Source organism: Carcharodon carcharias, chromosome 11 (genome assembly GCF_017639515.1).
Source record: "Carcharodon carcharias isolate sCarCar2 chromosome 11, sCarCar2.pri, whole genome shotgun sequence".
NCBI lineage: Eukaryota > Metazoa > Chordata > Chondrichthyes > Lamniformes > Lamnidae > Carcharodon > Carcharodon carcharias.
This window is the reverse complement of record NC_054477.1, coordinates 50,349,228-50,367,620: the sequence shown is the minus strand read 5'-3', so window position 1 is coordinate 50,367,620 and position 18,393 is coordinate 50,349,228. Positions and strand designations below refer to the sequence as shown.

The 18,393-nt window shown below is 42.0% G+C and overlaps 1 protein-coding gene across 1 annotated transcript in view; it reads right to left on the bottom strand.

Annotated features, from left to right (window-relative positions):
- usp12a (ubiquitin specific peptidase 12a) overlaps positions 1 to 12,335 on the bottom strand; it is a 46,722-nt gene extending 34,387 nt beyond the window's left edge. The window contains exon 1 of the mRNA XM_041199558.1: positions 12,221 to 12,335. Coding sequence (XP_041055492.1) covers positions 12,221 to 12,289 — 69 coding nt within the window. The 5' untranslated portion in view covers positions 12,290 to 12,335. The remainder of the gene's footprint in view (positions 1 to 12,220) is intronic.
- Between the last annotated feature and the right edge of the window lie 6,058 nt (positions 12,336 to 18,393).

Genomic DNA, 18,393 nt, shown 5'->3' with positions numbered 1-18,393 from the left:
TCAGTGGTGGAGGGGAAGCCTCAACATGCCAGAGTGACGATATCATCTTCAGCAGAAGGAGAAGCAACTAAGCCAGTACCATTACATCAGTCAAGTGTACCCTCCATCAGCGCAAATTGTTTCGAATGGATGGCACAGGATGAGCAACACATTATTGAAGAGTTAAGGAAGGCTGAGAGAGCTGTGGGGACTCCCCTTTGAGGATGGAGAAAAGATACACATGCTCAGCTGGACAAAGATGCAGAGCCTCTGGAATCACACACAAGGTGAGTCTTCCTGGAGCAGCAATAGGTGTGTGCCCAGATGTCGACATGCCTATTCAGGGGCAGAGAACAGGTGAGTCATCCATGACATGTGCTCCACTACATCTCAGGCATATGTATGCATGAGCTCATCCACTGGGAGAGTGGCCAGCCACATGGAGAACCAAATGCAACAGAGGCCGAATAGATACAGGAACAGCATGTCGCATTCTGTAGCACTGGCCAGCCAGTTACACTGATGACACAAAAGTTTAGCATGGATGCCAGATGTGCTCAAGCTGGTAAATCCCTCTGCCATTCATGTTGTCATGAAAGGGCTGAGGTAGTCAGCGATGAAGTTGAGGGGCCTAATGAGGGGCCTAACCCTCAGGGAGAATTCTCATCATCATCCATTGCTTTGGTTCTTCTGACTACTCAGAAAGGCCATGATCAAGGCTGCCTTTGCATCCACATGGGTGGGCAGCTGATGGTAAAGCCCCAGTGGCACTGCTACAAGGAGGATGAGGGCATGCATATGAACAGCTTGCCTCCACCTTATCTCACCTTACAGTGGGAGCACCCCATAGGAGTGGCAAGAACAGAAGGAACTGCCTGGGTATCACTTAGTGGCTCATTTGGGTGACTTTTCATTCATAAGGACTCTAATGAAATGGAAATGCTGATGTTTGGATCCAGACTTGTGTGATTCCATTGCTTGATGACAATAAGGCAGAAGTCTGATATGAAGTGAAGGAACAAAGTTCGGGCGGGGTGGGGGTGGGGGGGGGGTTGTTGTTGTTGTTGGATACACCAGTATGCTTGTGGCAATTGTGTTGGAGTGGAGGTTTGCCCTCCAGATAGTGTGGGGAACAATGGAAAGGCTATGTGTCATGTGAATCTCGGATGCAATCCCTCCCTCTGGGAGACACGAGTTTCTAAGCTGTATGCCTTCCAGAATGAGGTATCCTCACAAGAAATATGCTTGAATTAGTGTAACCCAAGCCTCCCTCCATCCTGGTCAATGCTTTCAAGCCCTCAGGAAGGTTGGTTGACAATGTTCCACTACTACTTCCTTCTCTGACGAAGTGTGGCACTCCTCTGCATCTCCTTCTTCAAAGATCCACAACTCTCTCTTGGGCAGATCAACAGAATCCAAGAGGTTATTGAGGGAGTGTACTGGAGTGTTCCCCCAGAACCAGTTAAGGCACCAGAACCTCACCTTCAGATGTTAAAAGGCTTGCTACATGGTGGCCCTTATGCTAAGATGTCAGCAGTTAGAGCTGCACTGTGCAAAGATTATGTACTGATGTCAGCAGCCTCCTCAATGGATAGCCACTGTCCCCTAGCAACCATCTGCATATTCTCTTTGGTGCCATGAACAGTTGTAACATCTGCAAATACCTACAGATGAAGGTATCATGGCAGCTGTCAGGATTCAGTGCACACCTGCAAAAAAAAAACTTGTGGTTGTTGCACACCAGCTGAACATCGAGGGAGTGGAATCCCTTCCCATTCATTAATGCCCTCTGCTCAGCCGTCTTAATGGGCACATGGAGTGGCAATCGATAACACTCTGCACCTGAGGAGGTCCAGCATGAAGGCAAATATCACTACCCACTGAGCCTGTGGGTGGCTCGGATCAGTGGTGATCGCAATGTAATCTGAAAATTCTCAATGGCCCCCATGTGCCACTGAATGAAGAACTCTCTGATCCTTCCCCTTTGTACACACTGCTCTTAAATGCACCCACCTCCATTACTGGCTCCCCATTTCGATGCTGCCTCCTCTTCTTGGATCCAGTTGTGACCCTGATGTTCGCCATAACTCCCTTCAAAAATCGCTTTTTGTAGTTCAACAAGCTCTCAACTGGCTCATTTGTATGTTGAATTAATGACCCATCATTTTGGGGAGAGTTGCTCCTCCACAGGACTCTCCAGCAAAAATTACTAGGAGGCGGCAGCACATCAGGCATACCATTGTTTCTTACTTAGACTTGGCTCTTCCAGTCCCATGTGGCATAATGGGTAGCAAGAGTCCGCTACCAGCCCATCGGAATCTCTTTTGCTCCAGCCCAGTTGGTGTCCTGCTCTTGAAGGTCCTCCTTAAATGTACTTCACCAGATCATCTGTGGCTGGCCCCATCTCCTTTTTCCAAATGGTGGTGAGGCATCTCACCAGGACATGAAATACATATCCAGCCAGTCTCAGTCATGTCTCTGTCACAATGTCCCACAGGCACTTCTGAACAACACTCTGTAGCACTCCTCCATTGGTGATGCTGTCTCTCCATGTGACGTTCAGGGTCTTATGTAGGCAGGGCTGGTGAAAGAAATCCAACTTATGTGGCCTTTGCTGTTCTCTTCCATGTCTCACTGGCATAGATTGCAGTTGGTACTACTATGGACATGTAGAGTCACAGCTTCATGGCTTTGTTAATAGCATTGAATGCCCAGACCGTGTGGAGACACTGGAAGATCGATGCTGCTTTGCAGATTCTTGTGTGGAAGTATATCTCTACATCACCCTCACTGGAGATGATGCTTCATAGATTGGGAGAATGATCGATGTCCTCGATGTTTTGTTGCCCGATAGTGATGGAAGGCCTTGTTGCTGTCCAGTCAGCATTGCCTTGGTCTTCTCACAGCTGATGAGATTCTACCACCCCGGAATCCTGCTTGTTTGTCACAAAGGGTGCCATCTACTTTTGCTTTCAATCTGTTGAGGAGCACTGTGCTCAAGACCATCCAGATACTGACAGCAGAGTAATGCCCCTCTAGTTATTACAGTAGCTGAGATTCCCTTTCCTTGGCAGCTTGATTAACCCTTGTCTCCAGTCTTCCAGGACGTCCTCTGCGGTCCAGATCTTGTTGGACAGGCCCATGAGCACTGTTATGATGGTATTCTTACCACCTTTCAATAGCTCTGCTCATTATCTCATCAATCCAAGGTGCCTTGTTGTTCTTAACGCTCCTGATGGTGTTTTGGACCTCTGATCTGGTAATTTCTCTCAGGTTGACATGCAGTGTTGACATTGAACTTAAATGTGAAGCTAGGGCTGGGCTAGTTGCAGATCTCCCGAAAGTATTCCACCCACCTCACCTCACCTCCTGCTCCTCATCCGTCAATAGCATCCTGTTGTCCTTGCCCTTGATTGATACTGTGACATTGCTTCTTGCACCAGTCAGTTGCCGCACGATCCTGTGCAGCATCTTGGAGCCATTCCAATTTGCTGCTTCTTGTTCCTTCCTGCCTTTTAACTCTATCCATCCTCATTTGGCGATTTCAGTGATCCAAAAATCGCCAGCTTGCCCGCTTCCTCCTCCTCAGCCCAATGCAAATCTAGCCCAATATATCTAAGGGAATCTAGGAGCCAGTGTTCTCTCTGATTTTAAAAGCATTATAAATTTGACTCATACTTTTAAAGAACCGTATTGCTGAAACCTCCAATCGGTCTACTCCCTCCATGTAAATTTGTCTTCCTGTTTTCCCCTACTCCTCTTTCCATTTTCTCAATTAAGGTTCTTCATCTATTTTGAATTTTTCTTTGCAGCGTTTTTAAAGGGAACACATAATTAAAGTTAGCTTTTAAGCAACCTGTTCTTAGGACCTAGCATCTACTTTGGATATTTATTGCACAAGCTCTGGAAAATTAGAAAAAAAATAGAATAAATTGAACAAAAGCAGTGAGCTGACAATGCAATCTACTGATGTTTGATTAATGCACTCAGTGGCAGCAGAATAACCTTTAAGCCTACTACACCATTAGTAAAACAAGTAAAAGTTTAAATTCAGATAAGGAGTTAATTACACCATTGATAAAAGACAGCTTTCCTCCTCACTGAACAGGGGTATTCTTACGCATATAGAGGAACATAAGACATTCTCAATAAGTTCTAGAAATAGTTACCACCTATGGTAGGATATGGCTATCATCCTTAATCATGATGTTTGGTGTGGGGTATTAAATAAGCTTCGATTATTTATGCCCCCTTTAGGACATGTGCAGCACACATCATTCCACAATGGATTTTCTACTTGGTTCATGACAATAGCGCTTTAACTAGCCATTAGTGGGTGCATGAAGAGAGGATAATTCAGCAAGTTTACCCTAAAAGAAATAAAAGCTCATCTATTTAGGCAATCTTCAGCCAACTGGTCTTAAGATTAACTTAAACAACTTCAACTCACAGCTCCCATTTTCTTCGACATAGGAACTTGTAATGTGGGATGGATGCACACATGCTTCTGAAGTTGGAGGAGGGAGCAGGTTGGTGCTTGGGATGAGGAGTCCCATTGGTGTTTTGACTGCAGGGTGGCCTGCATCCCATGTGTCAATCTGCCTTGTTCTTCCACCAGACTCTGGTGGAATACTTCCATCTCCAATTTATCCTGCTTCAACTATTCACACATTCTCAGTCTCATAGGTCTTTTATTTCTCTAATTTCTCTTATCTTCATTGTCAGTTCTCTAACTTAACCATCTCCTGTTCTCCAACTAATCACTTTACAGGTCATTCTTTTGTTCTTATATATCCAACCACCTCTTTCCCTTGCTGTGTTTCATTTTATAAACAGTCCATCTGTAATTCTGATAAAAGATCGTCTCAAATGTCAACATCTCTACTTTCTTTACACATTCGGCCTGACTTTTCAGCATTTTCTGTTTTAGTTTCCCTTCACCCCATGAAGATCTAGCTTCACTATCTCCCATCCCCAAAGTCAGGTGGGTACATGTGAAATTAAACCATGCTGAGCCATTCCGTACACTTTATACTTCATTTTATGTAACTTCTATTCATGCCAGGGTATGAGCATCGCTGGCAAGGCTGGCATTTATCTCTACCTGCCTTTGAAGTGGTGGTGGTTGTCTTCTTGAATTGCTGCATCGTAGGAGTCTGATACACAATGGCTTGTTAGACCACTTTAGAGGACAGTTAAGGGTCAATCGGGTTGGAGTGAAATTGGACAGACCACATAAGAACAATAGATTCTCTTTCCTAAAGGAGGTTGGTGAACCAATTTTTATGACAATACAGTTTAGATTGTCACTTTTACTGGTACCAACTTTTCTTTTTCCAGATCTTTGATTTACAATTAACTATCTCAAAGAAAATGTGTAATATTACTTAATTAACCAGACTAAAAGAAAAATGCTGCTCTATTTTATCTTGATCTCTTTCAATTAGATGCCGAACAAGCTAGCTTTCTTCTTCAGTTTAAACAAAATACTCAAATAAAACTTAGATTAAAAACACAGGATTTTTGTGATTGGGGCCATTGGGTTTGGGGGAAACGCTGAGCAAAGATCAGGTGTTTTTCAACATGAAGAGGTTGAGAAAAAGTGAATCTGCCTAGCTCACTTTTACACACCTCCTAGGCACCAGCCTTTATAAAAGGTCAACTGCCTACCTGCCATATTGCTTGGCACACTATCTAGAGAAACTGTTCCAATTTACAGGTAGAAAACCAAGAGACTAGGTTCTAAAGTGATTGGCAAAAGGATCAAAGGTAATAAGGGAAACCTTTTTTTAAAAAAAAAACACAGCAAGCAGCTACAAAGTGGAATGCACTGTCTGAAAAGATGGTGGAGGCAGATTCAATTGTGGCTTTCAAACGTGAATTAGAAAATTGTAGGGTTACAGGGTTAGGATGGAGAGTTGCACTAGCTAAACAGTTCTTGCAGAGAGCCTGCACAGGTTCAACAGGCCAAATGGCCTCATTCTGTACTGCAACTATTCTATGATTCTATTCTGTATAGACTGTGTGCAGAATGACCGTACGTTAAACGCTTTCAAAGTCAAACAACATAATGGTCAAATTCACATCAAAGAGCTTAGCAGTGAACATATGTAGTCAACAAACTTAAGCATTATAAAAGTTAAACAGTTAACAAATTAGGTTTCATTTACAAAAAGCTGAAACATTCCCCAACTCATACCGAAACATAAATGGCAGAGTGCATCATGTGACTAGGTAAGGAGCCCCGAGGAAGTGCAGTTACTTCCCAAGTGTACACAGAGATGAAGTATGGTTACCAGTGTTAAATAATTACTGGCTGCAATATATTCAGAAATGACATTCTAGCATTCCTCACAGTCTGCAGTAATTGCACTATGAATTCAAATAGTAGCAAATGTTGCATTTTTGAAAATACTGTACTTTTAAAAAAGAAAATCTCTGTGCCACATCTTAGCTAAAAGCTACTGTTGAGCTTTTTCAGTTTATTTACAGAAGAATTTAGATGTCAATTGCATAAACAGATGCAGTGCATCTTTCAGAAGAAAATGGAAACTTTTATGAAGAAAATTGTCCCAACATTTCTACTAGGTCCTAATTTAACTGTTGAGATAATACATAGAATTCCAAAGATGAAGTTTGATATTCTGGCACATAGGATCTTGGTACATACCTTGCGCTAAATTTTCATCCAATATAAATTCTACAATCAATTTTTTGCTCCAAAGGGAATACACTGGGAATATGTGTTACAGAAAATATGCCAATTTGCATAGTAATCTGCTAGCACTTTAGCAGGGTCAGGCCAGAATGAACAATATCTGTTATGAAGAAACGGAAGGTATTCAAGCTACAAAGTCACATTGAGCATCAGGATTTTAGACCACATGTTTCACATTTGTAAAGATTACTTAAAAAGTGGATAATTTACAGAAAAACAGATTCCCAATAACATTTAATCATGTCCATGCTTAGCCATAAATAACCAAATTAAAATTCCCTAAAGTAAGTTAAGTTCCAATGAATCTTGCAGAAGCAATGTATTTAATAGATGTTCAGTATTCCGTGAACTATTTTCACAGTGTTAACGATGTGATATGACCAATACCATCCTTACCTATGTGACCTTAAACAGATACAGGGATTATATAAATCAAGAGGTTATAACTTCTACCTCTATTTGCAGTACTGAACTTTGCATTTAGGAACATTACTTGTGAAACTATATTAAGCAAATAACTGGAGTAAGCTCAAAAGAGATAAAATAATTTATAAACAGAAAATGTGAAGTGCATAATAAACATCATCTAAATTGTGAGATAAAGTTACTGCTTTTAAAACACTGCAAAATTTGGTAAGTATTAATTTCAGAAACAGGGAACACAAAAATAAATGCTGTTAAAAGAGGTGTTTTCTAAAACATGTATGTCACATGTGACATACATGTGACTCAAGAAAATAGAATGAATCCACCTTGACCACATTACTTGAGCACACTCATGAAGATTATAAAGAGGGAATTATATTGTGGCTTTAACTTGAAGTTGTAGCATGAGGCAAAGGAGTGAGATGTGCCTCTACCAGGTTGATAGATAGCACAGCTGTTGCACTGTAACTTTTTTTTAAACCCTGTCCTTTCTTCATACAAGAAAAAAATATGATTGCAGACATAGCGCACCATCTATCTCATCGTATTGGTGTGTAACATCAATTTACAGAAAGAAAAAACACTGTCATCCTGGTTCACAGAATGCCCACAGTTGAGTATTTGAAAAATACTGACATCTATTAAAAAAAAGTAGTTTTGAAGACCAAGATTTCTGTTGTGCAAATTAGTCATACAGTTCTATGTATTAAATTCCATTTTGAAAGTACTTTAAAAAAAATCATGCCAACCACGTTGTCGTCTTTGTTGAATCAGGAACTAACCTGATTCCCTTCATGAAAGCTGCACTGAAGGATGTGATAGATGATGGGCTAAAGCACATTCAGCATTGCCCCAAGTAAACTGGGAGAAGTATAAGAGTTGAAGTGTTGTCCAGATTTCCCTTTTCTCTATTCCAGATAATGCCCTGCTATTCTTTCACAATTTGGCTGATATGTACAATGACTACAGAAATGACAGCTCCAACCTTGTTGTGCCATACATCAATGCAAGTACAGTGCTGAAAATATTGTGTAGGGAATGTGTACAAGGCAAACATCAAAGCCATTAATGGCGCAAGTGCAAAAAAAAGCTACAATTCAGCAGAAACACATATGCACTGCATGTGGACAGTTCATGTATTATAAACAGGCAATTAGTTTGGTGCTAACATACGTGCCAAGTTACTGAACGCATTTGAAATTGTAAGCTATTTATACAAAACTAGAAAACAAGGTAATGAAAGAGCAACCCCATTTCTTCTAGCAAACATTCCCCAACAAACGTACATAGTTATTTTTGCAGGAAAATTCCAAATGAAATTGCCTTCATAACTTCAAAGCAGCATTGTCATAAAGGAACTACACACCGGAGTAAAATGTGTATTTTTAACAGTTAATGGCATTTACAACACATATTTATTTCCCTCATTAAAATTGCAATAAAGTTTGATCTTCTGTTTTTTGCAGGTGCTGGATGTAGCAGTGATTGGAGAGGGGTTTGGGTATGGTGCAGCGCTGGGATGGTAATGGGCTGTGTAGGAGCATTGGTAAGGGGATTTAGCAAGACATGGGAATAGTGGCAAGAGGAGTCCAGGGGAATACTGATAAAAAGTGTAACGAGCAGCAGGAAAAAGAACTGGTGCTCAGCATGGGGAATGAGATTGGTAGGAAATGGCAGACCTGGTGGGGTATGAGCATTCAGTGCTGGTGGGCTTTCTTCATTGCATTCTTCAATCACTGACCTAGCCATATTATTTAAAACCTAGCTGAGTAATTATTTTAAATATAATTCAATTTTTGCCACATCACTGGTGCTGAAAACTCAAATTCCACCATCACCCCACCCCACCCCCCAAACCCCATGATGACTGGTACCTCCTTCTTCAGCTGCCACTACCCCCTCCTTCAAATTTCACATACACTCCCAAATGTGGGTGTCTGAAAATTGGCTTAAGCTTCTGAAGTGTTTTCTCAACACGTTTTAAATGGAAAATGGCTGCTGATGCAGTTCAAGAACTTCAAACCAGTTCCCAATAAAGCCAGAAGGCAGCCTTAGGAAGGATAGATGGAGACTTGGGTCCAGTCATGATAGTTCTGTCCAACTGGGGGAGTTGGGATCAGGGAAAATAGGAGAGGCAGGGAGGAAATGGTAGCCAAAAAATGCAACACCAAGAGGGATGTTATCAGCAGCACACCTCTGGCCAAACAAAGCAGTACTAATTAACTTGAGGACACAAATAGAAATCTCACAAGAAATCTCACAAGGTAAGTAACAATGTCACCCGAGGATTCAGAGATCAGTGAAATAAGTAGGCAAGTTTAATTGTGACAGAAAAGGTTGATAAGTGTGAGAAATAAGCACAGCAGGAAATACGATAATTGCAGAAAGTGTACACATATAGCTAAATAAAATCATCTTGGTGGAATGATACCACTGTTGTAAGAGTTAGGTGATTGCGGGTTCAAACATCAGTTTAACACAATCTAGGATGACATTTTAGTACAGTACTGAGGGAGTACTGCGTTGTCTTTCAGCACTAATTGAAATAGAACAGGAAGGTCTCCATGTGCCCTGGCCATTATTTCTCCCATAACCAATGGTTATTTATCTTAGTTGCTCTTTGTGGCGTTTTCCTCTTATGATAACAGTACTTCCTCTTCAACGGACATGAAAGGTGCTACATAAATTAAAATTCTCTTCAATAATAATTTATATAAAAATTGATATAAATTCACATAAAAAGTACTGAACTGAGGTGGTGCAATGGTTAGTGCTGCTGCCTCACAGCTCCAGGGACCCAGGCTCGATCCTGACCTCGGGTGTCTGTCTGTGCGGAGCTTGCACATTCTCCCTGTGCCTGCGTGGGTTTCCTCCGACCATCCAAAGACGTGTTGGTTAGGTGGATTAGATACGGTAAATTGTCTCTCTGTGTGTGCGCGCGCATAAGTGCCCAATGATGGACTGGCATCCCACTCCTGGCGCCCATTGCCTGTCAGGATAGACTCCAACTCCCTGCAGCCCTGAACTGGATGAAGCAGTGAGTACTGAACTGAAATGTATAAAGTTGTGAACAATTTTTTCTGCGCTTTAAAGATGGTTGAGGTGACCTCAAGAGCATCAATCTAATTAAACTTCTTAAATTTTCCCAACCTATCACCACTGCACTCTCAATTTCACAATTTTGCATTATTTTCCCATTTTTAAGGTTTCAAATCTTTTTGCACATCTTTTTATAACTAAGTCAGTTGACATCAAATGGTTACTAACGTTTTACCAATACCAATTCATATTTGTCCACTAGGATATGTACACAGTAGATGATGGTGACTGGAATGACCATTTTATTGCTGGGTCAAAACCTGGAAATCTCTACCTACATAAGATGGACTTCAGCAGCTCAAGGCAGCAGCTCACCAGCATCTTCCCAAAAGTAATTAGGGATGGGCAACAAATGTTGGCCTCTCATATCCCATGTCAGAATAAAAAAAGGCAGTCTTACTCAAATAAATTAGGAAACTGATTATGAGACACATCCTACTCAGTAGCTAGATAAGTGATTTGACATAGCAAAATTACACAACAGTTGCAAGGAGAATATTTTGAATTGAAAACAGTATTTATAGGACAGATACTGTTCTTGTATTGTCAACTTTCCCCCCTATATTGCACTTTAATCAGCTTTTATGTCTGAAAGCATTGATGTTCTCCTGCTCCCACCTCTTTTAGGAGTGTAGCAAGTTTCTAGCTGGCTATTCTAATAGATACTTGTGCAGTCCACTAGCACTCAGCTCACAAACACTGTTTAAAATCAGTTTGAATTATAGTGCTAACGTGAGAAGCATGTGCCAAATATACAATCTGCTATTAGAAAAACCAACTGGAAACTGCTTCATTTTTAGATGTGCTGAAACCAAATGCTGATTTTTTAAAACACGCTGATTAAGACTGAAGTGTCAGTGAATAGAAATTAATTTTAAAAGTATTACACTGTAGTGTAAAATTCTCAGGATGTGCCCTGAATGTTGAACTAGAGCAAACCATTTGTCCTATCCATGACAATAGTGGTAAAACCATCCACTCATACCTAATACAGTCTTGACACCTACAAAATAGAGCAACTCCTTACAGATCTATTCTGGCCACTTTGGAGAGACTTTGTTCTTTTAAAAACAGACAAAAAAAAACTAATTTATTTTACAAGGGGAGGTTACCAAATACTGAATTTTCACTGCTAAAACTGAACAGGGCTGTACTACCACATAATCAATAAAAGGAAAGTAATCTTTTGACAATAAAGTAATGTCTACCACACTGCACACGAAGCATAATGGGCCAAATGGCCTGTTCCTATTTATGATCTTAAGAGATCCGTCAAATTAAATGCAAATTTCAATTGTAAATTCCCAGAAACATCTTATGTGAAAACACAACTATCACAGGCAGTTTCCAATTAAATCAAGGTTTTACTAAATTCAATAGAAACACAAACTTCAAGTAGGGCTTGACTTGGGGTGGTTCCTTGAACAAAGTGACACACAGTGGGCTTTACTGACCCCGGAGAGGAAAACCGTGGGCTTTTTAAACGCCCCTTTAAAGATCCCGTGAATGAATTACAGTAAAACTAAATACATGAAATGCACTACAGTGGAGTTGGAAGGTGGAGAATGAGAAACAGGAGCAGCAGCAGCAAGACTCTCAGTACAGGATTCTCGGGGTTGCAGCGCTCTGCTCTTCTCCCTTTCCCTGCACCTGCCCCTCGGCCTCGGGGGACGCTGCAGCCGCCGCCCGGCGCAGGGAAAGACCGTTCCAGCCGCCACTACAGCACCGGCCAGGGGCGGGGAAGATGAGCCCTGTTCCGGGAGGCGGAGGCCTCACTCCTTCGCTAATTTTAATGGTCATTTTCACCTCATTTTCCCAGCAGGCCAGAGAGGAGCCTGGGACTGGGAGTCGAGCGGTGGCCCGGCGGCCGCGGGGAGAACGGGCACCTCAGCCCCGCTCTTCACACCGGCAAAGTCGCCCGCCGCCGTGGTGTTTGCAGAACGGGAAACGAATGGCCTCCACCCCCGAGACTGCAGGGCCTCCCCACTGGCCACCTACCATGGTACAAATGGAAGCGAGTTTCCCGACTGTCATTAGTATTTCCATCCGTCCAGCGCCATGTTTCATCCGCTCATTCAGCACCAACTGAGGGAGGGGGCGGAGGAGGACACTGAGGCCGCGGGGTCCTAGCGCCCGCAAATAGCAGTCGCTGCTATACCCACTCCAACAACATACATTCGTACATGAATTTATTGATGGGGAAAAAGAACATTTTTAGAAATGCAGAGCACGTTTGTTGGCATGTATAAACAAAAACGGTGTAAAGTACAGAGGCAGGGAAAGGAAGGGTAAAAAGAACAAAGGGTGTGTGATAGGGTGGAAGGCAGGAGAAATTACATGACTAAAGGGATGATGTTGTAAAGCAAAAATAGATGACAAAGGGCAAGTAAACAAAAAACAAAATATGGGTCCAGAGAAGATATAAATGTAATAGCAGAATCATTACCAACAGCTGCTGTTCAGGGGAATGGGGCCAGTAGTTATGATCTGAGATTGTTGAACTCAAAAGTGGAGTCCAGAAGTATCTAACTGAAAGACGAGGGGCTATTCCTCAAGTTTCTGTTAAACTTCATTGGGACAGGGTAGGAGGCAGAGGTCAGGTTAAGTGTCGGCCAGTGAATTAAAATGACAGGCAGCTGAAAGGTCAGGGTTGAGCCTCCTGGATGGAGGTGTTGAGCATTTGGTCTCCCCAATGTAAGAACCACATCAGAAGCAGTAAATACCGTGTTCAAAATTGGAAGAAGTAAAGGTAAATCGGTGTTTCACCTGTAAAGTGTGTTTGGGGCCGTGGACAGAGATTAAGGAATGGACCAGGGTGTCACAGAGGAAACAGTGCCTTCAGAAAGCTGAAAAGGGAGGGGAAGTGAAGGGAAGATGTTTGGTGCTGGCATCATGCTGGAGATGACAGAGATGGCAGATGGTCTGTTAAATGTGCATCTAATTCTGAAGATGCCACTGTCCATACCAGTGCTTCCTATACATTTTCTTTTTCCTCAATTAAGGATTTCCCTCCACCAAGACCCTCAACCAATGCCATCCCATTTCCCACATTTACACTCTCACCCCTTCCCATCCCAGAACCATAATAGGGTACCCCCTGTCCTCACTTTTCACCTCACCAGCCTCCACATTCTTTTCTAGAATTTTCTGTTTTAATTATTGGTAATATACTATGTGACTCCATTTCTAAAGTATTCATTTTGGAAGCATGGTTAGCAGTAAATCAGCTGATGGAGACCCATCATATCTAAGTTCCCTTCTAAGTCACACAGCATCTTGACTTGGACGTATTGCTATTCTTTCACCCCTGCTAGATCGAAGTCCTGGAAAAGTGCCCAAAAGAACAATGGAAGCAGTTTCAACACACAACTCCAGCAGTTCAAGAAAGTGGCTCACCAACCCCTTCTCAAGGAGAACTAGGGGTGGGCAATAAATACTAGCCTTGCTAGTGGTACCTATATCTGAATAATTAATTTTTAAAAGTGCATTAATGTCCACATGAGTAGCTACTTGAACAGATTTTGCTGAAATTAGCATGCCCCGTTAGGTAGATTTACAATTGCACTTTTAGATTACAAATTGTGAGCTGATAATGTTGTAGCGAGGCCAGCAAAGCATTTGGAATATTAGGTGAACTCCAAAAGCAAACAGCAATCTCATTGGTTAAGAGATATAAATGATTCCTAAATAAAGAGAGGAAGGGCTGAGATGGACAATGAATTAGAGTGGATGAATTTTTTTATTCATTTACAGGATGTGGCCATCGCTGACTAGGCCAGCATTTATTGCCCATCCCTAATTGTGTTTCTGCAGTGCATCTTGTAGATACTACTGCCACTGTTAATCAGTGGCGGAGGGAGTGATTGTTTGTGGAAGGGTTGCCAATCAAGCAGGCTGCTTTGTAGTGGAAGGTGTCAAACTTCTTGAGTGTTTTTGGAGCTGCATTCATCCAGGTAAGTGGTGAGTATTCCATCACATTCCTGACTTGTGCCTTGCAGATGGTGGACAGGCTTTGGGGTGTCTGGAGGTGAGTTGCTTGCTACAGGATTCCTAGTCTCTGAGTTGCTCTTGTAGCCACAGTAGTTATATGGTTAGTCTAGTTCAGTTTCTGGTCAATGGTAACCTCCAGGATATTGATAATGGGGGATTCAATGGTAATGCCATTGAAAGTCAAGGGGCGATGGTTAGATTTTCTCTTGTTGGAGATGGTCATTGCCTGACACTTGTGTGGCATGAATGTTACTTGCCACTTGTATATTGTCCAGCTCTTGCTGCTTTTGGACATGGACTGCTTCAATATCTGAGGAGTCGCAAATGTTGCTGAACATTGTGCCATCATCAGTGAACATCCCCACTTCTGACCTTATAATGGAAGGAAGAAATTCAATGTCAAATCAGGTACAAAACAGAAATGAAGAGAGGGAAAGCAAGATTGGATTAAGAGGGAGATAGAAAAGATACAAAATGGAAAATAAGAAAAAATGTGTAATTTTTTTTTAATGTCATCTTCATCGTCTCCTAAAAGGTTAACAACCTAAATGAGTCTCCAGATTTATAATTGTTTGCTTTCTGGGTAAGAGAAGTTCATTGACAATGATCGTATCATTTAAAGGGTACTTGCATTATTAATTACTAGACTTAACTTACTGCAGTGAGTTTAATGGGTAATTAATATGCAAATGCAGCAACTTCATGAAAATCACAGGGAGGTTAAAGCACATGATCCTGCCTATGCAAAGCTAATAATGGCCAGCAACTTGTGGCAATTCACAATTTACAGGGTACCTCTTTCCTTGCCACAAGTTGCTGCATGATTTTTTAATTATTAATGGGGTGTACCATTCATATGTCTTGTTGTTTTAGTGTGATTATCTTCATGCTTCAGCGGAGAACTCGACTGTGGGTGCTCAGCTGGAATTCTCTGCTGAAGCATGAAGATAGTCAGTGGCTAAGGTGAAAGTTCAAAGAAAGAGCTGTTTGTCAAAGTGGCAGTAATTTTGTTATGAATTTAAAACAGATTTTCTAACATTCATACTTGGACATAAGTTAAATTAATTTCTTATGTAAATCAGTTAAATGTTAACTCAAATAAATTGAAAAAATAATAGATAGCCAAGAATGTTAATTGTATATCAATTGAGAGTTAATTATATTCAGATGGTGAGTATTAACTGGGGATGATATATGTATATGTGTATATACACACCATAAATAACAGAAACAGCTGAAAAAGAGGGTTCTTGTTGTTGGAAATTCACGGTATGCCATGTGTGTCTTTGTAAAGAAAAGCTTCTAAGTGTATAAAGGTTAGATTCTAGTATTCTATCCTTCATTAACTGCCTATCACAGTTTCACAAAGAATAGGGATATATATATCTCCAGCATTCTTCACAGTAAATTGGGTGATACATGGTGTTAAGATTATACCAGCCAATACATAATTCTGCTGTTAAAGTGATGTGTTTGAACTAGCCTTTCACTTTAAGGCCAAGAAGTATAGCTGCTATTCATTCTAGATTACTTACTAGGTCACTATTGCTATTGAGAGGTGTTTGTAGATGCTTGTGGGTTATCAAGTCCAGATCAGAAGAAGAAAACACAATGAGCACGCAGCCCCTGAACAAGTTAAACCTATGCAAAAAGTATGAATGAAAGTTTCAGGTGAATGGTGAGGAAGGGACAAAGGCTGGAAGTGTTAGACAAATGTAATTCATGAGATTTGATCTTCAGCTTGGAGTCAAACAGAGGCTGCACATATCAGGTTCAGTCTGAGTGAGCAAGTAGGAGGGGGAAAGAATGCAGGACTAGGGAGTAAAGTTCAGTTGGGAATAGTACTGGATGGAACAGGAAGGAGCTGGAGGAATTTTTGGTCCATTCATGACTGATTTCAGGAAAACAACTGACAACACAGTAACAGTCTTATAGTCAAAGGTAGTGATAAAATGGAAAATGTGGATTTCATTAGTAAATATATGGAAAGAAAATATATTTTCTTGCAGTGGTCACTGGATCAAGAGCTTTGCCAGTTTGTGTACCCTTTCTAGCCCTGGACATCGAAATCAACTGCAAGGTGAGGTGAAAGGAACTGCCCTTGACACCAAGGCAACATTTGACCAAGTGTGGCATCATGGAGTCCTAGCAAGCAAGATTGGAGTCGATGGAAATCAAGGGGAAAACTTTCCACTGGTTAAAGTCATACCTAGCACAAAGGAAGATAACTGTGGTTGTTTTATGGCAATCACCTCATTCCAAGGATATCACTGCAGGAGTTCCTCAGGGTAGTGTCCTAGGCACAACCATCTTCAACTGCTTCATCACTGACCTTCCTTCCATCATAAGGCCAGAAGTGGGAATGTTTGCTGATAATTGCACAATGTTCAGCTGCATTTGTGACTTCTCAGATGCTAAAGCAGTCTGTGTTCATATGCAGCAAGACCTGGACAACATTCAGGTTTGGGCTAATGAGTGGCAAGTAGCATTTGCGTCATACAATTGCCAGGCAATGATCATTTTCAACAAGAGAGAATCTAACCATCTCCTCTTGATATGCAATGGCATTATCATCACTGAATACCGCACTATCAATTTTTTAAAAATTCATTCATGGGAAATGGACTTCACTGGCTAGGCCAGCATTTATTGCCCATCCCTAATTGTCTTTGAGAAGGTGGTGGTGGTGAGCTGCTGCCTTGAACTGCTGCAAATCATGTGGTGGAGGTACACCCACAGTGCTGTTAGGGAAGGAGTTCCAGGGTTTTGACCCAGTGCCAGTAAAGGAATGACAATATATTTCCAAGTCATGATGGTGAGTGGCTTGGAGGGGAACTTCCAGGCAGTTGTGTTCCCAACAGCCTACTGCCCTCGTCCTTCTAAATGTTAGTGGTCATGGGTTTGGAATGTGCTGTCTAAGAAGTCTTGGTGAGTACCTGCAGTGCATCTTGAAGATGGTACACACTGCTGCCACTGTCTGTTGGTGGTGGAGGGGATAAATGTTTATGGATGGGCTGCTTTGTCCTGGTTGGTGTCAAGCTCCTGGAGTGTTGTTGGAGCTGCACTCATCCATGCAAGTGGAGAGTATTCATTTACACTCCTGAATTGTGCCTTAAATGGTGGACAGGTTTCGGGAGTCAGGAGGTGAGTTACTCACCACAGGATTCCTTGCCTCTGGCCTGCTCTTGTATCCACAGTATTTGGCTAGTCCAGTTCAGTTTCTGGTTGATGGTAACCCCAAGATGTTGATAATGGGGGGATTTAGCAATGGTAATGCCATTGAATGTCAAGGGGCAACGGTTAGATTCTTTCTTGTTAGAGATGGTCATTGCCTGACACTTGTGTGGTGCTAATGCTACTTGCCACTTCTCAGCCCAAGCCTGGATATTGCCCAGATCTTGCTGCATTTTGATATGGACTGCTTCAGCATCTGAGGAGTTGCAAATGGTGCTGAATATTGTGCAATCATCAGTGAACATCCCCACTTCTGACCTATGGTGGAAGGAAGGAAGGTAACAACCAGGAGGTTACCGTTGACGAGAAACTGAACTGAACCAGCCATATAAATGCTGTGGCTAAAAGTGCAGGTCAGGGGCTGTGAACTCTGCAGAGAGTAACTCATCTCCTCAATCCCTAAAGCCAGTCCACCATCTACAATACACAAGTCAGGGGTGTGATGGAATATGCTCCATTTCCCTGCATGAGTGCAACTCCAACAATATTCCAGAAGGTTGACACCTTCCAGGACAAATCAGCCCACTTGACTGGCACTCCATCCACCACCTTAAACAGTCACTCCCTCCACCACTAATGCACAGTGGCAGCAGTATGCACCATCCACAAGATGCACTGCAGCAACTCATCAATGCTCTGCTTTGACAGCACCTTTCAAACCCGGGACCTCTACCACAAGGACAAGGGCAGCAGATACATGGGAACACCACCATCTGCAAGGCACACACCAGTCTAACTTGGAACTATATATCGCTGTTCCCACACTGTTGCTAGGTCAAAATCCTGGAACTCGCTTCTTAACAGCATTGTGGGTGTGCATAAACCACATGGACTGCAGAGGTTCAACGTAGTGGCTCACCACCCACCACCTTCTCGAGGGCAATTAGGGATGGGCAATAAATGCTGGCCTAGCCAGCGAGAACTACATCCCATGGAAGAATTCTTTT